The 19,880-nt window shown below is 53.9% G+C and overlaps 1 protein-coding gene across 1 annotated transcript in view; it reads right to left on the bottom strand.

The window, feature by feature from the left end:
- Window positions 1-443: 443 nt before the first annotated feature.
- The window catches only part of Ak8 (adenylate kinase 8), a 92,856-nt gene continuing 73,419 nt past the window's right edge, over window positions 444-19,880 (bottom strand). Inside the window, exons 12-13 of the mRNA XM_048352850.1 lie at window positions 1,040-1,120; window positions 444-698 (exon numbers count right to left, since the gene is read on the bottom strand). Coding sequence (XP_048208807.1) covers window positions 461-698; window positions 1,040-1,120 — 319 coding nt within the window. The 3' untranslated portion in view covers window positions 444-460. The remainder of the gene's footprint in view (window positions 699-1,039; window positions 1,121-19,880) is intronic.

Consider the following 19,880-nt stretch of genomic DNA (forward strand, 5'->3'; position numbering starts at 1 on the left):
TCCTCTCCTCCTCTCCCCTCCTCTCCCCACCCCTCCCCTCTCTTTGCCCACAGAGCTCTGCACTTGCTGAGGTGTGCTGCCACTGGGACCCTGCCGCGCCCCGGCCCTTTCTGCTGTCACTGGGTTTCATGCAGGGCCTGGCATTTATACCCACGCCAGCCCGGAGCCGCCGCCACCCTCCCGCGCTTCCCACGCGGCTGGGGTGGGGGGCAGGGGTGTTACTGCACCCCGCTAGCGAGTGACAACGGGTCTTGAGGGATTTCTGCCCCGACCCGCCTCCAACTGCGGCGACAGGATCACAGGCCTGCGCCCCTGCGTCCGCACACCCCAGAACAAGGCCCCTCCTGCCACCGCACCTTCACCTCCGGGGCGGGGACAGCCCCGCAGGCTTTATTAGCTGGGGGGAGGTTCAAGGGCAGCCTCCCTCCCGGCCTCCCCGCCCGCACCGCGCGGCCGCGGGTCAGGACACCTTCCGGGGCAGGGGGTTGATGACCCCACTCTCAATGTACTCGAACACCGTGTAGGGGTCCTGGTCCCCGTTGAGGGCGATGGCCTCCTTGTAGAACTCCTCCAGCTCGGCCGCGCTCCGGTAGAACAGGTCCATCTCCAGCTTCACCTGCTCCTCCATGTCCTTGGGGCTCTGCAGCAGCCGACCCTGGATCTCCATGGTGGGAGGGGGCTTGTACATGAGGTGGAACCTGCGGGGGGGGGGGGCGGGGCAACGCCTTCCCACCATGCCCTCCCCACCGCCCTCCCCACCGCCCTCCAGAGACCACGCCACCACCAGCCCTGAGCGCCCCCCCCTTCCCAGGCCTGAGCTGAGGTCAAGATCTGCCCTGGTCTTTCCCTCCCCCGTCCTTCTAGCTTCCCTCCCTCCCTCCAGCATTCTCCCTGCTCAAGGCCCCCTCCCCCTCCCCCAGTGCAGCCATCCACACGCTGACCACAGAGGCGGTGACAGCTCTTGCTACAGAGCCTCGGGGATTCTTCGGCCCCCTGCAGCCCTGCGAGTGTCCCCTGTCCCCCAGGACCCAGGACGAACCTCTCTCCGGTGACTGGGTCAATTCTCCTCAGGGTCAGCCGCTCAAGGATGGAATCCAAAGGCACATTCAGGAAGAACACCCTGGAGAGGCGGCTGCACTGTGGGCCCTGTCATGTGCTTCCGGGTGCTTTGACACGCCGGAGAACATGCCTTTCTGCGGGGGGGGGGGGGGGGGGGTGGCCTGCCAGGCTCCCTTAAACCTCCCCTCCCCCCGGGGCACCCCTGGAGCCACCCACAGGGCCCAGTGAGGGGGACCCTCCAGTGAGCAACAGACACTCCTTCCAGCGGGCCCCTCCATGTCACTACTGGCTTCCCCATAATCCCATCTCAGTACAATCGAGGCAGAACGAGCACGTGGCCCCAGGGAGACCGCGCCGGGCCGGAGCCCATCACTCTGGGGCCAGGATGGGCATCTTCCCCCGTCGTGGGACCGGGTCACCTCCCGGGAGAGATGGGGGTGGATCTGGGGCTCCTGACTCAGGGGCAGCCCCCGGCCCCCACCCCCCGGGGGGGTGAGGAGCTGTGGACTGCGTGGCCGTGGGCTGCTGGCACACCGTCTCCCAGACTCCGTTTCCTCCACTGTAAAAGTGGGGCCGGCAGCAGTTGCCTGGTGGTGAAGATTAAATGAGGCAACACAGGAGCATGGGGGGCTGGGAATACGGCCTAATGGCAAGAGTGCTCGCCTTGTATGCATGAAGACCTGGGTTCGATTCCCCAGCACCACATATATAGAAAAGGCCAAAGATGGCGCTGTGGCTCAAGTGGCAGAGTGCTAGCCTTGAACAAAAGCCAGGGAAAGTGCTCAAGCCCTGAGTTCAAGGCCCAGGACTGGCGAAAAACAAAACAAACCAGGAGCATGGTAAAGGGTCTGCGCAGACTCAGTGCTCACACCCGGCAGCGGTAGTCATTTGAGAATAGGATTATATTTTATCATGTGAATCATTTTATCAGAAAATAACCTCAGAATCCTGACTGTACCCTTCTGGGAGAGGGGGCATTGGTTGGTCTCCATCTGTCTTTCCCAAAGGAGCCCTGGACCCCAAGGGGCAGGATGCTCACCACCAACAAGCCTACACCAGGACACGACCAAGAGACTACGCACGTCTCCCAGAGTCCAGGGTGCGTCTGCTAACCCTGCTCCAAGGCTGTGATCCCAAGGATATGGGCAGTACAGTTCCCCCCCCCATACACAGAAGTCCATTGTTTGCTTGTTTTTCTGTCAGTAGTGGGGCTTGAACTCTGGGCCTGGGTGCTGTCCCTGAGCTCTTCAGCTCAAGGTTAGTACTCTACCACTTGAGCCACAATGATGCTTCCGGTTTTCTGGTGGTTCACTGAAGATAAATGTCTCACGGACTTTCCTGCCCGGGCTGGCTTCGAACCATGATTCTCAGATCTCAGCCTCCTGAGTAGCTGGGGTTATAGGCATGAGCCACCAGTACCTGGCTATTTATTTTTGTGTTGGCTCTGGGGCTTGAACTCAGGGCCTGAGCACTCTCCTCAGTTAGCTTTTTCTCTCAAGGCTGGTGCTCTACCACTTGAGCCACAGCTCCACTTCTAGCTTTTTGCTGGCTAAGTGGAAAAGAGACTCACAGACTTTCCTGCCTGGGCTGGCTTTGAACCATGATCCTTAGATCTTATCCTCTGGATTAGCTAGGACTACAGGTGTGATGCACCAGCATCCAGCTAGTAAAATGGCTTTTGAGATAAACTATTAGAAACTGAAATTAAAAAAAAAAAAAGAAATTACTTAGGTGTAAAGCTAGCAAAAGAATACAAACTGAAACACTGATGAGAGAACTCAAGAAGACTGAGGGAGAGCTATACCATGTTCATGGACACAGGCACCCAGCATCGTAGAATGCTGCTCCTCCTCTGATGATCAACAGAGGCAATGCCATCCCAATGAAATGCCCGCCAACAGGTTGTTTTTTATGGTTGTTTGTGTGCGTGTGTGCGCACACAGCCCTAGGGCTTGAACTCAGGACCTGGGCTCTGTCTCTGAGCATTTTTACTCAAGGCTAGTAGTCTACCACTTGAGCCACCACAGCTCCACTTCTGGCTTTTTGGAGGTAAGAGTCTGGTGGACTTTTTTGCCCAGGCTGGCTTTGAACAGCGGCCGTCCTTAGATCTCAGCCTCTTGAGTAGCTAGGATGACAGGCGTGATGTTAATTCCAAATTCTCTCAGCTAGAAGTAATTATAAACTTTGTGTGGGAAGGGAAAGGAATTAGGATTATCAAAACAATGTTGAAAGGGAAGAACATGTTGATCCCAAGACTGCTACAAAGCTGTAAGAATGAGGAGAGCGTGGGAATGAGTGAAAGGAAGACCTGGAATAGAAACAGACTAAACAAAATGGAGTTCAGGAAGGGTCTGCTGAATATGAATAGGGCCAATCACTTCTCAATCAGTCACACTGTAATTCTGTGGTACCAGAGCTCCTGTCTACATGTGGACCCACACATATACCAAATATCACTAAGGACAAATAAAAGACCTACGCATAAAACCTAAAATATCAAAGTTCTAGAAGAGAATGTTTGTGATTTTGCATGATCCAGAAAAGAGAAAATGCGCAAATTAGATTTCATTAAAAACCAAATAAGCCAAGCACTCCTGGATGCTGCACCCGAGGCCCGCATCCTAGAGGGTCCTTAGCTTTGGTGCTCAAGACTTAAGCCACAACTACACTTGTGAGTTTGGGGTAGATAATTGGGGATAAGAGTCTCATGGACTTTCTGTACCTCATCTTTATAATAACAATTAAAAATTTTTGAAATCAAGTTCTAGGTTTTTAATTCTATTTGACCTAGTTGACAAGTTGGTCAAAGTATATGTGGCCTTTATACTTTATAGCCCAGGCTAAGGTCAAACATTCACAAGAGAATGCAAATAATTGTGTTCTGACCATCAGTTTACTTAACCAAACCAAGCTGCACTTCAAGAGAGTGTGGAAAGAGGGCCAGGGAATGTCTTCCTGGGGGCCTCTTGTTTAAGATTAAGATGATTTTCAAATGAAGAAACGCCAATTTGTAAATGCGTTTACAACAAATAAACCACAAGGCACAAGTATGTTCATGACATTAACCGAAAAGAAATAAAAATTTAGGCGGTATTGCTGGAGGCTGGTGGCTCATGCCTAAAATCCTAGCTATTCAGGAGGCTGAGTTCTGAGGATCGTGGTTTGAAGCCAGCCCAAGCAGGAAAGTCCGTGAGACTCTTACGTTCGGTAAACTAGCTAGAGCTATAAGTGGACCTGTGGCTCAAGTGGTAGAGAGCCAGCCTTGAGCAAGAAATTAGGAAAGTGCATAAGGCCCTGAGTTTTAGCCCCAGTATCTGTGTGTGTGTGCGCGCACACACTCACATACACACACACACACACACACACGGGCAATATTGATCTCACTTTTAAAATGGGTAGGAAAGACCTCCAGACTTGAGAGGCTAACATGAAAATATCCCTGGAGTCCAAGAGTTCAAGGCCAACCTGAGTAGCATAGCAAAAACCCCATCTCGGGGCCGGGGATATGGCCTAGTGGCAAGAGTGCCTGCCTCGGATACACGAGGCCCTGGGTTCGATTCCCCAGCACCACATATACAGAAAACGGCCAGAAGCGGCGCTGTGGCTCAAGTGGCAGAGTGCTAGCCTTGAGCGGGAAGAAGCCAGGGACAGTGCTCAGGCCCTGAGTCCAAGGCCCAGGACTGGCCAAAAAAAACCCATCTCAAGGATGCTTGTTCCTGAGCAGAGAACTGCGTATGGTCTAACGTTCTCTTTTATGCTCCATTATATTACAATCTTTTCTTTGCATGCTGGGATTGAACTCAGGACCATGTGCATGCTGGGTAAGCGCCTATGACCTCTGAGCTATAGCTCCAGCCCTATGAAACTGTAACACACGACCTTTGTAAGGTGAACCCAGCCAGAGGTTTTCCTTCGCTTTGGTTTTAAGACCCACTTCTCACGCGTGGAGCCGCAGCCCGGCTTTCTCTGAGCGAGGTCCAGGCCTCAGGGCAGAGGAAGGGCAGGGAATGGCGGTGGAGTTCTAGAACAAGCCTTGGCGGTGAGGGTAGGAGCAGAGTGTTCATGCTCCCCCGACCCCACCCCCCAAAACCCGTGGCTCTCTGGCCAGCCGGTTTCTAGGGGGGAAGGGATTTCCTGATGTGCAGCATTGGCCCATTTCTCTGGTATAAGTTCTCCGGGCACAGTGAAACACCAGCTTCTGTCACTGAATGGGGAGGTGGGAGTCAGGCCCATGGGGGTCTCAGGAGCCGAGCGGGGTCCCCTTTAACGGCACAGGCTGTGGCCCCACAGCTACTACGCCGAGTACCTGAAACTTAGCCCTCACACCACCTTGGGAGGCATAGGCGCTAAACCACAGCAGCCCAGGACGCAGGGCCCTGCACAGGGCTAACGGGGGCAGCCACCCGACCCAAGGACTCCACAGACCCGTGCCTTTATCCTTGGCACACTTGACTTTCCCACTCCATGCCAGTGAGGGACAGGGCCCCAGAGTGCTCCCAGCTCAGCCTGCCCCTCCTCCCCGAATTCAAGGGCGGCTGAGCACCCCCGTCTCGGCCTCCGTCTGGAGCTCTGCAGGCAGAACCAGGCTCTGTCGAATCTGTATTTCTCCCCCACCCCAAGCCTGAGCTTTTCCATCCACAAGTGTTTCACTTCTTTAGCTTGGATTCCAAATCTTCTCCTTCCATTTACCACCATCGCCACCAGTACAAAGCTCTGCCAGTGCCCCACCCACCCCGTCCCCCCCATCCCCCCCCCCCCCGCCAGGCACCAGGCCGAGCACTTACACGAAGATGCACCCGTCCAGGTAGTGTGGGGTTAGGCCCGGCCTCCAGGCTGGACTGCAAGTCTGCTGGACCACAGTAAGCACGCCTGTACTCCACTGTGTCCAGTGTGGGAATGGAAACTCCGCTGCACTCCACACCCTCAAGTTGCCAGAACATTCCAGAAGTCACTGGAGAATGTGGACACCCCCAACTCCCCCCAGGGTGGGTTCACCCCTCAGTTTGTCTCATTAAGGACCCCCCCAGGGGGTGTGAGCAGCACAGCTGCCTCTCAGGGCCAAAGACCAGCCCTTCCTCCCTACCGACGGCTGCCCACCTGGCCTAGGAATCTGCCACCATGATTGTTAAATCCATGCTTTAATTACTCCACAGTTATGTCTAATCCTTGCCTAGATACTGCAATGGCATATTCGAAAGAATTCCCTCACCGCAAGTTGGGCTGTTACCGGAGCTCTCAGTTAAAAAGTAAAAGATACTTGTGAAGAAATACCCCGCTTTCAAAGTAAGAAGGGAAGGTGGCCATTCTCAGGCAGAGCAGATCACCTGGGGGTCCAGGAGCATGGGATGGGGGGGGGTGGGGGGAGCAGCCGAAACCTCGCGTTTCACAGACCGAAGGGGAAGATGCCCTTCAGCCCTCACGTCTGGAAAAACAAGATCTGATTAAACATGTACCACCAGTGGTATTAATTAGGGGAGAAGAGTCCATCAAGAGCACCCCAATATGTTTACAGTGTCCCCGGGAAACTGGGGAAATTCACAATCAAGTGTGTAAATGTTCTAAAAAAGGGTCTTGAATATTTATGAATATTTGTCATAAAACAGAAATAATAACCACTGTGCAGCGCTATTAGAATTAATATTTATGCTGCCCGCCATGAAATATTCATGGGGACAGAGAAAGGGGGGCTGATAGACAAGAATTAATTTACATTGGGCTCGGTTTACCCGCCGGCTTGATGTTTAAAGATGGTTGACAAGCCTCCGCATGAATCCGCCAGTCACTTCGCCCCGTCGGTGGAGCGGAGGGGGCAGGGACGGGAAGGGTCCGGGCGCTGACAGCTCCCAGATTGAGTTTCTGACAGCCCTTAAAAAAAAAAAAACCACCCTAAACGGCCCCCCCACCTTTTTTTCCTTCTTCCATTGCCCGAGGCGCTCTGTTCTGCCGCCGTTCATCCGATCTCCCCTTCCATCTGCTGAAATTAACGAATTAATGAGCGCGATACGCTTTACGGCGGGGCCCGATGAATGTTTACAGGCGATTAAATTATAATGCGGGTGGCTGTATAATTCATGAACCAATTAAAGGAAGTGTTAGTTGATTTGATGGGATGAGGACGTACAAAACGCATTTAACTAATGGGGAGCCGCGGGCTGCCTAGGGCCGGCTCCTCTCTCGGATTACGCGGCTAATTGCTCGACTTTGCGGGGCTGTCACGGATAGCCATGCATATTTCATTGTTCTCAAAGACTTCAATGGCGCGTGTCCTGTTGCGGCTGGCTGTGACGCGGAGAAGCTGGGCCAACCTTGGTGTAGTTACAGTGCCCGGCCCGGCCTCGCCCGGAACCCGAGCGGAGCTGGCTGGCCGGCCCAGCGAGCCGCCCGCCATTAGGTGATGAGAAGGCCCCCCGGGTTGCGGGGGGGCGGGGGGGTTCCCTTTGGTTTTACCGTAGGACACAGCTCTCGGCGTGGCTGACCTCTGAGCCCCCCGGCCCCTGGCCCCCGTTTCTCAGGGGAGGCCCGAGGAGGCCAGTTCGGATTCTGAAGCCCCTCTCCCCTCGTGCTCAGGGGGGCGGGGGTCCCCCGGCCACCCAGGAGCCCAGCTCCCCCCCCCCCCGGGGCGGCACACCCCAGGCACATCCGGGCTCAGGGTTTCCTCCTGCCTGATTTGATCCCCAGCCACTGGGGGCTTCATTAAATGCAGCTCCTGGCAAACCTGGAGTCAGACTTGAATTCCTGTCACCACATCCTGGGAATGCTCTGGAAGGAAATGAGCAGAGAGCAGACTCCCGACCCCCGGGAGGGAGGGAGGGAGGGAGGGAGAAGATCCTGGAGGAGGGAGTCAGGGAGAGGCGGATGCCTGCAGACCAGCCCCTCACTCTGGGCACACGTGCACAGAAGCACACGCCTCTGAGCACATGGACACACAGGTGCACAAAGTGAACACACTGAAAACCCATGACCCCCACCTCGTGTTCTTTTGCTGTGAGGAGGCGGGGCAGTACCAGCGGCTAGGGCCCCAGGGCCTGCAGCCCTGACCCGTGTCACACACGGCACAGATCTGTCACCTCGGGAAGCCCCCAGCTGGCCGCCTGTGCTGGCCCACCCAGGGCCCTGCCTAGGGGAGGCGCCCCGGCCAGGGCCTGAGGGCAGAGGTCAGCTTTGCCCCTGGCTGCACAGGGGGGGGGGGGGGCCACAAGCGGTGGGTGGCGGAGGGTGGTGTCCAGGAGGACGCCCTCTGCAATCAGCAGGACTCCCTGTGGTGCACAGGGCTTCTCCGGAGCTGGACCCAGGGAGGAGCAGCAAGGACACCCGGACTGTGGCCGCCTTAGGGATGGAGAAGGGGGAGAAAGGCCGACTGCCAAAGCAAGGAGGACGTTAGCTCTATGCACCACTAGTGGGGCTCAGTGGGAACATAACTAGCAATTGTTAGTCAAGCTAGGCTCAACACGGGTTGGCTTAAAAGAAGCAACCATTACCAGGCCAGTGCACATACTTCTCCTCTCTTCTTCTTCTTCTTCTTCTTCTTCTTCTTCTTCTTCTTCTTCTTCTTCTTCTTCTTCTTCTTCTTCTTCTTCTTCTTTCTTCCTTCTTCCTTCTTCCTCCTTCTCCTTCTCCTTCTCCTTCTCCTTCTCCTCCTCCTTCTTCTTCTTTTTTCTGCTTCTGCTTCTTCTGCTTCTTCTCCTTCTGCTTCTTCTGCTTCTGCTTCTTCTGCTGCTGCTTCTGCTGCTTCTTCTGCTGCTTCTTCTTCTGGTGCTGCTTCTGCTTCTGCTTCTTCTGCTTCTTTTTCTGCTTCTGCTTCTTCTGCTTCTTCTCCTTTCTGCTTCTTCTGCTTCTTCTCCTGCTGCTTCTTCTGCTTCTTCTCCTTCTCCTTCTCCTTCTCCATCTTCTTCCTTTTTTCTTGTCATTTGTGGAGCTTGAACTCTGGGCCTCGGCCCTGTCCCTGAGCTCTTCAGCTCAAGGCTAGTGCTCTACCACTTTGAGCCACGGCGCCACTTCCCACATACACTTTTTATAGATGTTACTTTATAGCATCCTGCAAGATAAATGGTATTCTCACTGCACACATGGGGAAACTGAGGAGCCAAACGTCTTGGTTTAAAACTTCTTCTAAGCAGACACTCCTACAAGTGCAAAGATACCTGAGAGAGATTTCCCAACATCGAGGATAGCACAAATAAAAAACAAACAAACCCAGACATGACATGTATGTCCACCAGCAGGAAGCTCAGTGATGAACTGGGACGCCAATTCTGCAGGTCAACACAGGGCAGTGAAACATTGAAGATGGAAAGAAGCCTGTGTGTGTGTGTGTGTGTGTGTGTGTGTGTGTGTCTCAAGCGGTAGAGCACTAGCTTTGAGCACAAAAGCTAAGGGATAGCACCCAGGCCCTGAGTTCAAGCCCATTACACACACACACACACACACACACACACACACACACACGCCACAGAATATAAAATTCTCCATTTTAGTGTCAACAGGTTGTCAGCATTTAGTGTGCTCACAATGATGTTCAACTAGCATCTGCCTGATTCCAGAACATTCCAGAACATTTCTGGCCCTGTAGAAAGGACTGGGTCCTCAGACGACAGCCACTCCTGACCCCGCGGCAGCCTGGACTCTGTGTTCTGCCTCTGATGTGGGGGTGTCGCGGTGCTACCCGCGGGGTGGTATGAGGCTCTGACACCAGGCGCGTTCGCTCCCCCCCCCACTGCCCCGTGGATCCCGGGTGCCCTGGCTCAGCCCTTTCACCCAGCGTGCCCCCCCCCCAGCCACCACAGGCCACACAGTGACCCTTCTTGCTGAGATGTCTCGGGTGTCCCCCAGGTCTAGGCCTCCGGCCTGCGGCCCGCCCCTGCCCGGACCGGGGTGTCTATAAATGGCCGCTGGCCACGTTCCTGCTCGCAGGAAGCCCGTCCTCGCGGAGCTGGCGAAGGCCGCAGCCAAGCCCACCCGGGAGCGCCACCGCCGAGCACACAGGGCCGTCTTCCCCCCTCCTCCTCGGCCTCCCTGTCCTGTGACTGAGGGGCCGTCGGGGGTGGTCTCCTGGGGGGCGGGGGGCGGGCCCAGGAGGCTCTCCAGGGACCAGGCTCCCCCAACCTCGGCCTCCCCTCCTCTGCCTCCTCTCCCAGCCTGGTCAGGCCCCATCCTCCTCCTCCTCTCCTCCACACGTGCTGCTCAGCGCAGGGGCAGCAGGCCTGACGGGAGGCTGTGACCTGCACACCAGCAAACACACAGGTCCTGGTTCTACCACGTCGGTATGACTGGTCCTGCATCATGGCATCAGGGTCTGCCCCAGAGCCGTGGCTGGGAGTGCGGGCCCAGGGCCGCCTGGACTTCCTCCAGTCGCTGCAGGAATCCTTGATTTGGGGTTGGGCCGGGAGGGACCCTGCCTGGGAGACCTAACTCAAAGCTCCATGCTGCGGCCTGGCTGAGGGGAGACCAGATGGTCCCAGCTCCCTCCTGACAAAGGAGCCAGGTTAACTTCTAGAATTTAATGGTGGTTCCTGCCTGGAAGGCCGGCTGTCCGGAGGCCCAAGCCCCGGCTCTCCCTGCCTGGCTGCGATGCCTGGACCACTCCTCCTCTGTCTCTCCGTGGCTGGCTCTTTTTCATTCAAGTCTGAGCTTACACCACCTCCTCAGAGACATCTTTCCCATCACCGCCCTCACTGCCCCTCACGCTCCGCCATCAAGCCAGTTTTCTCTCTGGAGGACCACGGGTCACTTTCCCTCTCGTGACCCTATGGTGGCGGGACCCCCTGTGGGGACCAGGAGGCCCCTCGGTGGCCACCACCATCTGAGTTAGCCCAGCATGGCTGGAGTCCCCCTCCCATCTCCCCAGTGAGCCTATTTCTGAAGGACACAGGTTGCCGAGAGAACCGGTCGGGGGCAGGCCTCCGGAGCCAGGCAGTGCCTGGCCTACAACATCTGGATTGGCTCAGCCGTGATTCTGGGAGATGACATTCTCCCGGAAGATCCGTGAGCACGCACACCGGGGTGCGGGATGGAGCCCCGCCCCCTCTCATGGGATAGGGAAGCATCGATGGGAGCCGGCGTCTGAGCTTCCTTCACACCAGGCCAGACTGGGCCCGCCCCCAGCAGTCCAGACAGCCTCCCCCCTGGCCTCCCCCAGCGGCACCGGGGTGCACCTCATGAGGCACAAGGCCTTGCGGCCAAAACACTGCCACTGCCCGGCTGAGCCGTGCTTTCCTGAGGCTTCGATCAGCATCTTCCTTCCCACCTAGCTGACAGGAGCAGGCGCTGGCCGGGTGCCACGCGGGCACTGCTTTCCCATCTCCTCCCGCCTCGCCCACAGCGCTGGCTGAAAGGCAGAGCGCGGGGAGCGCCAGGGCCCCGGCCGGCCCGAGCCTGAGCTCAGGGAGCTGTGTGTTTGCAGAGATCAGTCATCGCCTGTCAAATCAACAAGCAGCCGCTGGGCTCCCGCACCCCAGGGCCAGAGAGAGTCCCGGGAGCCTCCGCCGCAGCCACGCTGGGCCCACGACTCTCCGGTTCTCAAAGGTCCCCGGCGGGGTCTATGCCATGGACCCCCTTGGCTTTTTTCTCAATGGACCTTTACAGACACCGAGGTAATTCTTCCTGTCCAGACTCCTATTGGCCCATTAAAACCTCCTGTGTTCCTTTGTTCTTCTCTTAGAAGCAAAAAACTCAAGCAGCTCATCTATTTTTGGGGGTGCTGGGGATGGAACCCAGAACCCTGTACACGTGAGGCAAGTGCCGGCATTGAGCCCCCACCCCCACCCCCACCCCAGACTGGCCGCTCCCTCTTGTACAGAGAACACTGAGCCTTTCCCAAAGGGGCTCCCAGACCTCAAGAGGCGGCGGCGGCCAAGACGGACGCTCCCACCGGCTGCAGCGGCCCGGGGCGCCCCCGTCAGGGACGAGAGGCCACCCCACTCTGTAAAGTAGAAGGTAAGCGAGCTGACCAAGGCCATGTGGTGGCCACTGTGCGTAAAGACATGACTTGAACCTGGGCCACACACTGTACGCGGGGGGGGGGGGGGGGGGGAGTGGCTCCTTCCTCTCCACACATCGCCTCTTCCCGGTCCCCCGGGGCTGCCCGGGGCCACCCCCCTGGCCCACCTCCCCCGCGCACCGTGAGGCTTAGCTCTCTGATCGGAGCTGCCAGCTGGCCCTGGCACCTGGAGTGGCTGCGCCCATGCCAAGGCCCGGCCGACCTGCGCCCAGCCAGCGGCACCCAGGAAGGGGGACCGCGCAGCTCCTAATGTGTGTGCAGCACACCCGCTCAAGATCGTTATCAACCCGACGTGCGTAACCGGCCCGATGGGTATCGAGGGAGTTCTGGCTGGCTGATTTTCACTGTTCTTCTAACTACTCCGCAACTCCATGTTTCACCAAGCCATTTCCTCCCCCCCAACCACTTATTTATGTTCTCAAATGGTTATTAGCCTTTCTATCATGATCAAGATTTCACGAGCACTCTATTCCGACGGCAAATTAAATACATAATTCTGAATCCATCCTATTCCAGTTTGGTGTTACATTTGTCTCTATTATGCCACTGCGGTTGCCCTGGGCACCCGACAGATGACAACTGAACGCGTTTGTCCAGAGGCAGCCAAAGTGACTGACATCTCAATACAGAAGGGGGGGGGTGATTACCACTATCAGCTGGAGAGGCGCCCCGCAGCTCACTGGGGGTGATTGAAGGGCTGGGGAGCAAAGGGCAGAAGCTCAAGAGGGGTTTCCTCCGCCCCTCACTCCCCTGCCGAGCCCACAGATCTCTGGGAAAGATGGCCTGCCCTCTCCAGGCACAGGGAGAAGGCAGACGAGAAGAGCCTGCTCTTCCCTCTGGTGGCAAGAGGGATTCTCTACGGAACAGCTGGGCTATGCCCGGGGGGGCTCTCGGTTAATTCAGTTCTCGTGGGAAAGTGTTCCAAGTCATAATTCACTCCCGTTCACCTGGCTGTCTCGCTGATGTAGCTGACGGGGCGCCAACTACTGGTCCCGTTCTGCAAATGAAGAGACTGAGGCTCTGTGGGGCAGAATCACAGGGAGATGGAGGCAGTCCTGCCCCAGGCCCTTGGCTCTTCCTGCTCACGTTTCAGAGTGTTCCTGAGCTTCTCACTCCTCCTTGGGGCAGCTCACAGGTGACTGTGCCCCTCGGGTGGGGGCCTCTGGGCGCCGGCCTCTGGTCCCGGTCCTCACGAGGATCCGCCCACTAAACACTTGTGGATGGGCACAGAGTCACACGAGGCCTGTCTGGCTCCAAAGCTACCCAGGAAGAGCATGGACGCCTGGCAAGTTCCTAGCGCTCACCAGAGCGCGGAGAGAGGCCAGGGCTGATGGGGCGGGGGGAGGGGAGGGCAGGCCCCACCCCATCCCGAGTCAGCCCACCCAGACGGGCCCAGGTCTAAGGAGTGACATAATAATTACTCAAATGTTCACTCTGTGTACATCAAAGAGAAACTGCTGCCCACAACATGGCCGCCCTTAAAAAAAAAAATAGAGTTGGGCACTGGTGGCTCACGCCGGTAATCCTGGCTACTCAGGAGGCTGAGGTCTGAGGATCACCGTTCAAAGCCAGCCCAGGCAGGAAAGTCGCGTATCTCCAATAAATTACTCAGAAAACGCCAGAGGTGGCGCTGTGGCTCAAGTGGTAGAGCGCCAGCCTCGAGCACAAAGAGGCTCAGGGACAGTGCCCAGGCCTCAAGTTCAAGCCCCAGGTCCAGCAAAGAAAACAAAAGCCAAAACCAAAATAATACGTGTGCTTGAAACCCATCGTTGATCCAAACGAAAAAACTACTCCCTGAAGTCTTCCTCCAGTGAAGTCTCAGGACGTCGGACATTTCCACAGCCTGAGCACGGGGGTGGGGGACCCCCCTGAGCTTCAGCAGGGGGGCTGCCGCTCACACTGCTGTCTCAGACACCCCGGGGTGCAGCCTGGTGTCCCTCAACTTCAACATCACCTTTGGGGTTTGGGATAGATCCAAACACTCATTATTCCAGGGTGCCCACCACCCCAGGCACAGATTCTTGGTCCCCACCAGCAGCGGTGCCTGCGAACAGCACAGGTTCAACTGCATCGTGCCAGCCAGTTTCCGGGGCTGCTTTTCTATGGGAGGTGTCACGGGGTTCGGGGGCGGGGATTCCCCGTCCCTCCAAGAGCCCACCACTCAGTCTCAAGCAAAAAGATGGATTCATTGAGGAAGCAAAAAGCGAACTGACCGGCCAGGGACACAGCACAGACTCGGGAGCTGCTGCCGTGACCCCGAGCAGTCCTCCAATTGGGGTTTATAAAGGTAAAAGCACGGGCTGGGGATATAGCCTAGTGGCAAGAGTGCCTGCCTCGGATACACGAGGCCCTAGGTTCGATTCCCCAGCACCACATATACAGAAAACGGCCAGAAGCGGCACTGTGGCTCAAGTGGCAGAGTGCTAGCCTTGAGTGGGAAGAAGCCAGGGACAGTGCTCAGGCCCTGAGTCCAAGGCCCAGGACTAGCAAAAAAAAAAAAAAAAAAAAAAGGTAAAAGCACAGCACAGAGGCAGGAGGTTGATGCAGGGGGTAGAGCAAGCCAGAAACAAGTTAAGCAAGCCATTTACAGAAACAGAATTTTGGGGTCAGGTTGACCTAATGTCCTCCCCCCAACAGTTCCTACCGTTTCCCCAATCAAGGTGGCGTCAGCTGTGCTCCCTACAACAGGAGGTACTAGATTAAGAACTCAGGGCCTTGCGCTCTCCTCCCGGAGCCACGCCCCCAGCCCTTTGTAAGTGTTCTATGTGTTAGACAGGGTCTCACACCTTTGCTTGGGTCAGCCTCTGACCTCATTCTTCCTCCCTGCGCCTCCAGAGGTCAAGAAGCTGGGATACCAGGTGCATGCTACCACATCCAGTTTGTTTTTTGACATGGGGTCCAGGCTGGTCTTGAACCACCATCCTTCTAATCTGTGGGATAACAGGCATAATAAGCCTCCACAACGGGCCCCAACTTCCAGGGCTTTAATCTGCAGAGGAGATCTGGTGACTATTTGGAACCATATGAAGGGGACATTCATCACAACACTGCAAAGTCGAAGAAAGAAAACAGCTGGAGGTAAGACACAAGGGCAGGAAGCCCACAGTCCTGAGTCAATTCCCGTACTGCCAAAAGAAGGAGGGAGGGAGGAAGGAAGCGAAGAAGCGAGAGGAGGAAGGAGGAAGGGAAGGGAGAAAGGGAGAGAAAAAAGGAGGAAGGAAAAAGAGGGAAGGAGGCGGAAAGGGAGGGAGGGATGTGCAAATCCATACTTTCCCTAAATCAAACCACACTCTATCAGTTTAGTTGGGCAGACTTATTCTCTAGGAATAAAACAATGTATCTTTATGACCTAAGTTTGTGTTTTGTTTTCTAAGGAGGTACTACTTCTGTGTTTTGTTTTGTTGCTGTTGTAGGTTCTTATTTGTAAAAGTCCCTGTTATGCCTTTTAATAGCTTGACTGAGAGGTAGTTCACACACAGTACAATGTACGCATACACTGGGGGTTGAAGTCATTTCTAGACATGTGTGATCTTTTTGTATCTCTTGCTCATCTTTACTTTAAGAATGCTTTTGTCTCATTCATTTGTAGGAGTTCTTTAAAAATTTTAGACACAAATTCAATTTTGTTAGTAACTCAGCTGTTCCAGTTTGAGGCTTTATCCTTTATGTCGGTGCCTTTTGTTAAGTAGAAGCTCTTAGGCTTTTTTGTTTGTTTTTTATCGTGTTTTGACGGTCTCTGGGCTTTAAATCAGGGCCTGGGTGCTATCTCTGAGTTTTGCGCTCAAGGCTAATATTTTACCACTTTCAGTCACAGCACCACTTCCAGTTTTGGAGTGGTTAATTAGAGATAAGAGTCTCATGGTCTTTCCTGTCCAGGCTGGCTTCAAATCATGATTCTCAGCCTCCTGAGTACCTAGGATTACAGGTGTGAGCCACCAGCACAAGGCTAGAAGTTCTTGTTTTTTGTTTTTTTGCCAGTCTGGGCACTTGAACTCAGGGCCTGGGCAATGTCCCTGAGCCTCTGTACTCAAGGCTAGCGCTCTACCACTTGAGCAACAACTCCACTTCCGGCCTTTTCTGTTTATGTGGTACTGAGGAATTGAACCCAGGGCTTCATGCTAGGTAAGCACTCTAAGCCACATTCCCAGCCCAAAGTTCTTCTTTTAAAGATAGATCTCTTTTGATATTTATATTCCATCTATCTTATCTGTCTATCTGTCTATCTTTCTTTTTTGTTTTGTTTTGTTTTTGTTGCCATTCCTGGGGCTTGAACTCAGGGCCAGAGCACTGTCCCTGGCTTCTTTTTGCTCAAGGCTAGCACTTGACGATTTGAGCCATAGTGCCACTTCTGGCTTTTTCTATATATGTGGTGCTAAGGAATCGAACCCAGGGCTTCATGTATACGAGACGAGCACTTTACCACTAGGCCATATTCCCAGCCCTATCTGTCTATCTTTCTATCCATCTATCTGTGTGTGTGTTTTTCTTTTGCCAGTCCTGGGGTTTGAACTCAGCACCTGAGCACTGTCCTGAGCATTTTTTTTGGCCAGTCCTGGGACTTGAACTCAGGGCCTGAGCACTGTCCCTGGCTTCTTCCCGCTCAAGGCTAGCACTCTGCCACTTGAGACACAGCGCCCCTTCTGGCCGTTTTCTGTATATGTGGTGCTGGGGAATCGAACGCAGGACTTCATGTATACAAGGCAAGCACTCTTGCCACTAGGCCATATCCCCAGCCCCAACCTCACACTTTTTCTTTGGGAACAACTGGATTTTCCCCCCCTGGTACTGGGGCTTGACCTCGGGGTCTGGCTCTCTTGCTCGTCTTTTTATACTCAAGGCTGGTACTCTGCCAATGGAGCACCTCCACTTTTGCCCTTTTTCTGATTAACTTGAGGTAAGAATCTGCCTGGGTTAGCCTAAAACCTCAATCCTCACAATCTCAGCTTCCTAAGTAGCTAGGATTACAGGTGTGAGCCAAGAGTGCATGAATCCCGGTTGCTTGTTTCACAATCCCTAACTCTGTGAGCTACTGACTTCTTACCCACACCCGCTAAATTCTTACTAAAAACAATTACGTTTCCACAGGCTCTTCTGAGCTTTCTTAATGTGGGCAAGCCCAACAAGTGCCAACGGCGGCTCTGACCCTCCATCCACACCTTCGGGTTTTCTTTCCTTCCCCTGCCTTGCCGCTCCGTGTCACAGGGCTGCACACAGAGGCACCACTCAAAATGCCTTTTTATCGAGTTAAGGAAATGCTCTTCCATTTACAGCCAAGGGTTTTTAAAGCAAATGTTTTGTCTCCATCTTTGATGTACTACTGTGTAGAATCTATGTATGTACATATATATGTATGTATGTGTGTGTGTGTGTGTATCCATCATCCGTCCATCCATCCATCCATCCATCCATTCATCATCTATGAATGACAGAGTCTTGCTATGTTGCCCAGGCTGGTCCTGAACTCATGATCTTCCTGCCTTAGAAGGCTGAGTATTTGGATCACAGGTGTACATTACAGTACCCAGAATGTGCCACGTCTAATTTTCTGATGTTGACTCTTCCCTGAAGGTCTCTTCCATACCACGGAACTGGCTAAATGTTTCGCTTAGGATTTTGGCAACTATATTCATGAGTTTAGAGTGGTTGGTAGTTTTTCACTCTTATTTTGTTACCGGATTTCATATGGTTTTATCAGACTTCCTAACTGTATTGTCCTGGGTCCCTTCTTTATCATTCCCCAGTCGTAGGGGGGGAAAAAAGACTTTAGATTGCTTTTTACTTCCTTTCATTCCTTTTTCTTTCTTTTTTTTTTTGGCCAGTCCTGGGCCTTGGACTCAGGGCCTGAGCACTGTCCCTGGCTTCTTCCCGCTCAAGGCTAGCACTCCGCCACTTGAGCCACAGCGCCGCTTCTGGCCGTTTTTCTGTATATGTGGTGCTGGGGAATCGAACCTAGGGCCTCGTGTATCCGAGGCAGGCACTCTTGCCACTAGGCTATATCCCCAGCCCCTTCTTTTTTGTTTTTTAAATACTAGGGTTTGAACCCAGAACCCTTGCACATCCCAAGGTTTAATTTCTTGAGACAGGGTCTTACTGCTACCTCTGTCTAGGCTGGCCTCGAATTCTCAATCCTCATGCTTCTGCCTCCCAAGTTACCTATTTCTTCTTATGACAAAATTGATAGGACTTTTTTTTTTAAGATTTGTCCATTTGTTGATGGTGACTTTTTGTCATAAAAATTTTCATAGTATTTTTATTACTTCAACTGCACAGTTTTCAGTTTAGATATTGTCAGTGCCTCTTTTCTGTTTTAAGTTGACCAGTCTAGCTATAGTTTTTTTTTTTAGCTTTATTAACTGTGTTAAGCACTGCCTTCTGGCCCACTGCTTCCTGATACTCTTTGACTTGAGCATTTCTCTAACTTAAGTCAGAAGCTTAATCTCATTAGTTTTCAGTTATTCTTTTGAGATTTTTCACTGAATACCCATTTATATGTCTCCAGTATCTGACTCCTTCAATTAAAAAAGTAATTACCTTTTTAATTGGCACAGCAATTCCATTTCTATGAATTTTTCTTAAGAAGATGACTAAAACATATGCAAACACAAAAGCAAATATACAAGTATGTGTGTATGGGTATATATGTATGTGGGTATGTATGTATGTTGCGTGCATGGGTGTCATGTACATTGTACATATGTGTGTGCACTGTACATTTGTGCCCAAATTGTTCTGCGCATGTATGTGTATTCTCTACATGTGTGTTTGTGTGCGTGCATTGTTGTGTGTATGCACAATAGTATACACACGTGTACATATGTGCATGAGTGCACTGGTGTGCATGAGTGTGTGCACCTGTGTGCACTGTTTGTGACAGGAAAACACATCTCTCTCCACAGAGGACATTTAAATGCACTGTCACATAACTTGACAGGAAACAGGAATGCTTAATGGCTTTTACCTTATGTAATAAGAATATTTTGTTACATGGAAAAGTACGTTACAGAAGCATGGACTGGTGATTTTTTCTTAAAAATTTTCCAGGTCTTAAGACCCTCTGGGAGGTGACGGGTCTCATCCGGGCCGTCCACCCCGCCCAGGAGCTGGGGCTGCAGAGGGAGACCCCTGCCCCTCCCCCCCCAGGTGCCCTTGAGCCCAGGGAGGTCAAAGGACTCAGTAAAGAGGGTCAGGATTGTCCACCTCTGAAGGTCCCTAGGGATGCTGTGATGACCAGCTCACCGCTGGCAGGCTCCTGGAGACACTCCTGGGGGCGGGGGGGGGGGGGGGGAGACGGGGCTGGAGTGGCTTATAGCAAGTGCAGAACAGACAGGCCCCAGCCTTTAGGAAAGGGGCTGGTGATGTTCTCGGTGACTGATCGTGAGTCTGCCTCTAATCCAGACAGGTGGGGGGGGGGGCCAGTAGCGGGGGCTCCCCTTGTCCCAGCCCTCGTTTTTTCCAGACCTGGAGCAGAGCTTCCCCTTTGCACTGACTGCTGACCAGATCGCTGTGAATTAATACAGCTGTCAGGTGAATGGTCCTCTCTGGTCGTTAGGATCCTTTCGGAAAGACGATCCTGCCACCACCACCCACCCGCCCACCGGCGCAATTAGCTTAATGCTATGCAAATGAGAGGCTCTTCTCATCATTAGCTTCTAGCCCACAAATGTTAATCGCATAATTGGGCCTTCAACAGGGTAATTAGACACGATTTCGTCCATTAGTCTTACAAGGCTGATTGCTGTTACGGGGCGGGCGGGGGCTCCCCGAGCTGCTCCAGCTCGGGCGACGGTGAGCGCAACGGGAGCGGCCTCCAGGCCGAGGGCCGTGG

Source organism: Perognathus longimembris, chromosome 1 (assembly GCF_023159225.1).
Source record: "Perognathus longimembris pacificus isolate PPM17 chromosome 1, ASM2315922v1, whole genome shotgun sequence".
Taxonomy (NCBI): Eukaryota; Metazoa; Chordata; class Mammalia; order Rodentia; family Heteromyidae; genus Perognathus; species Perognathus longimembris.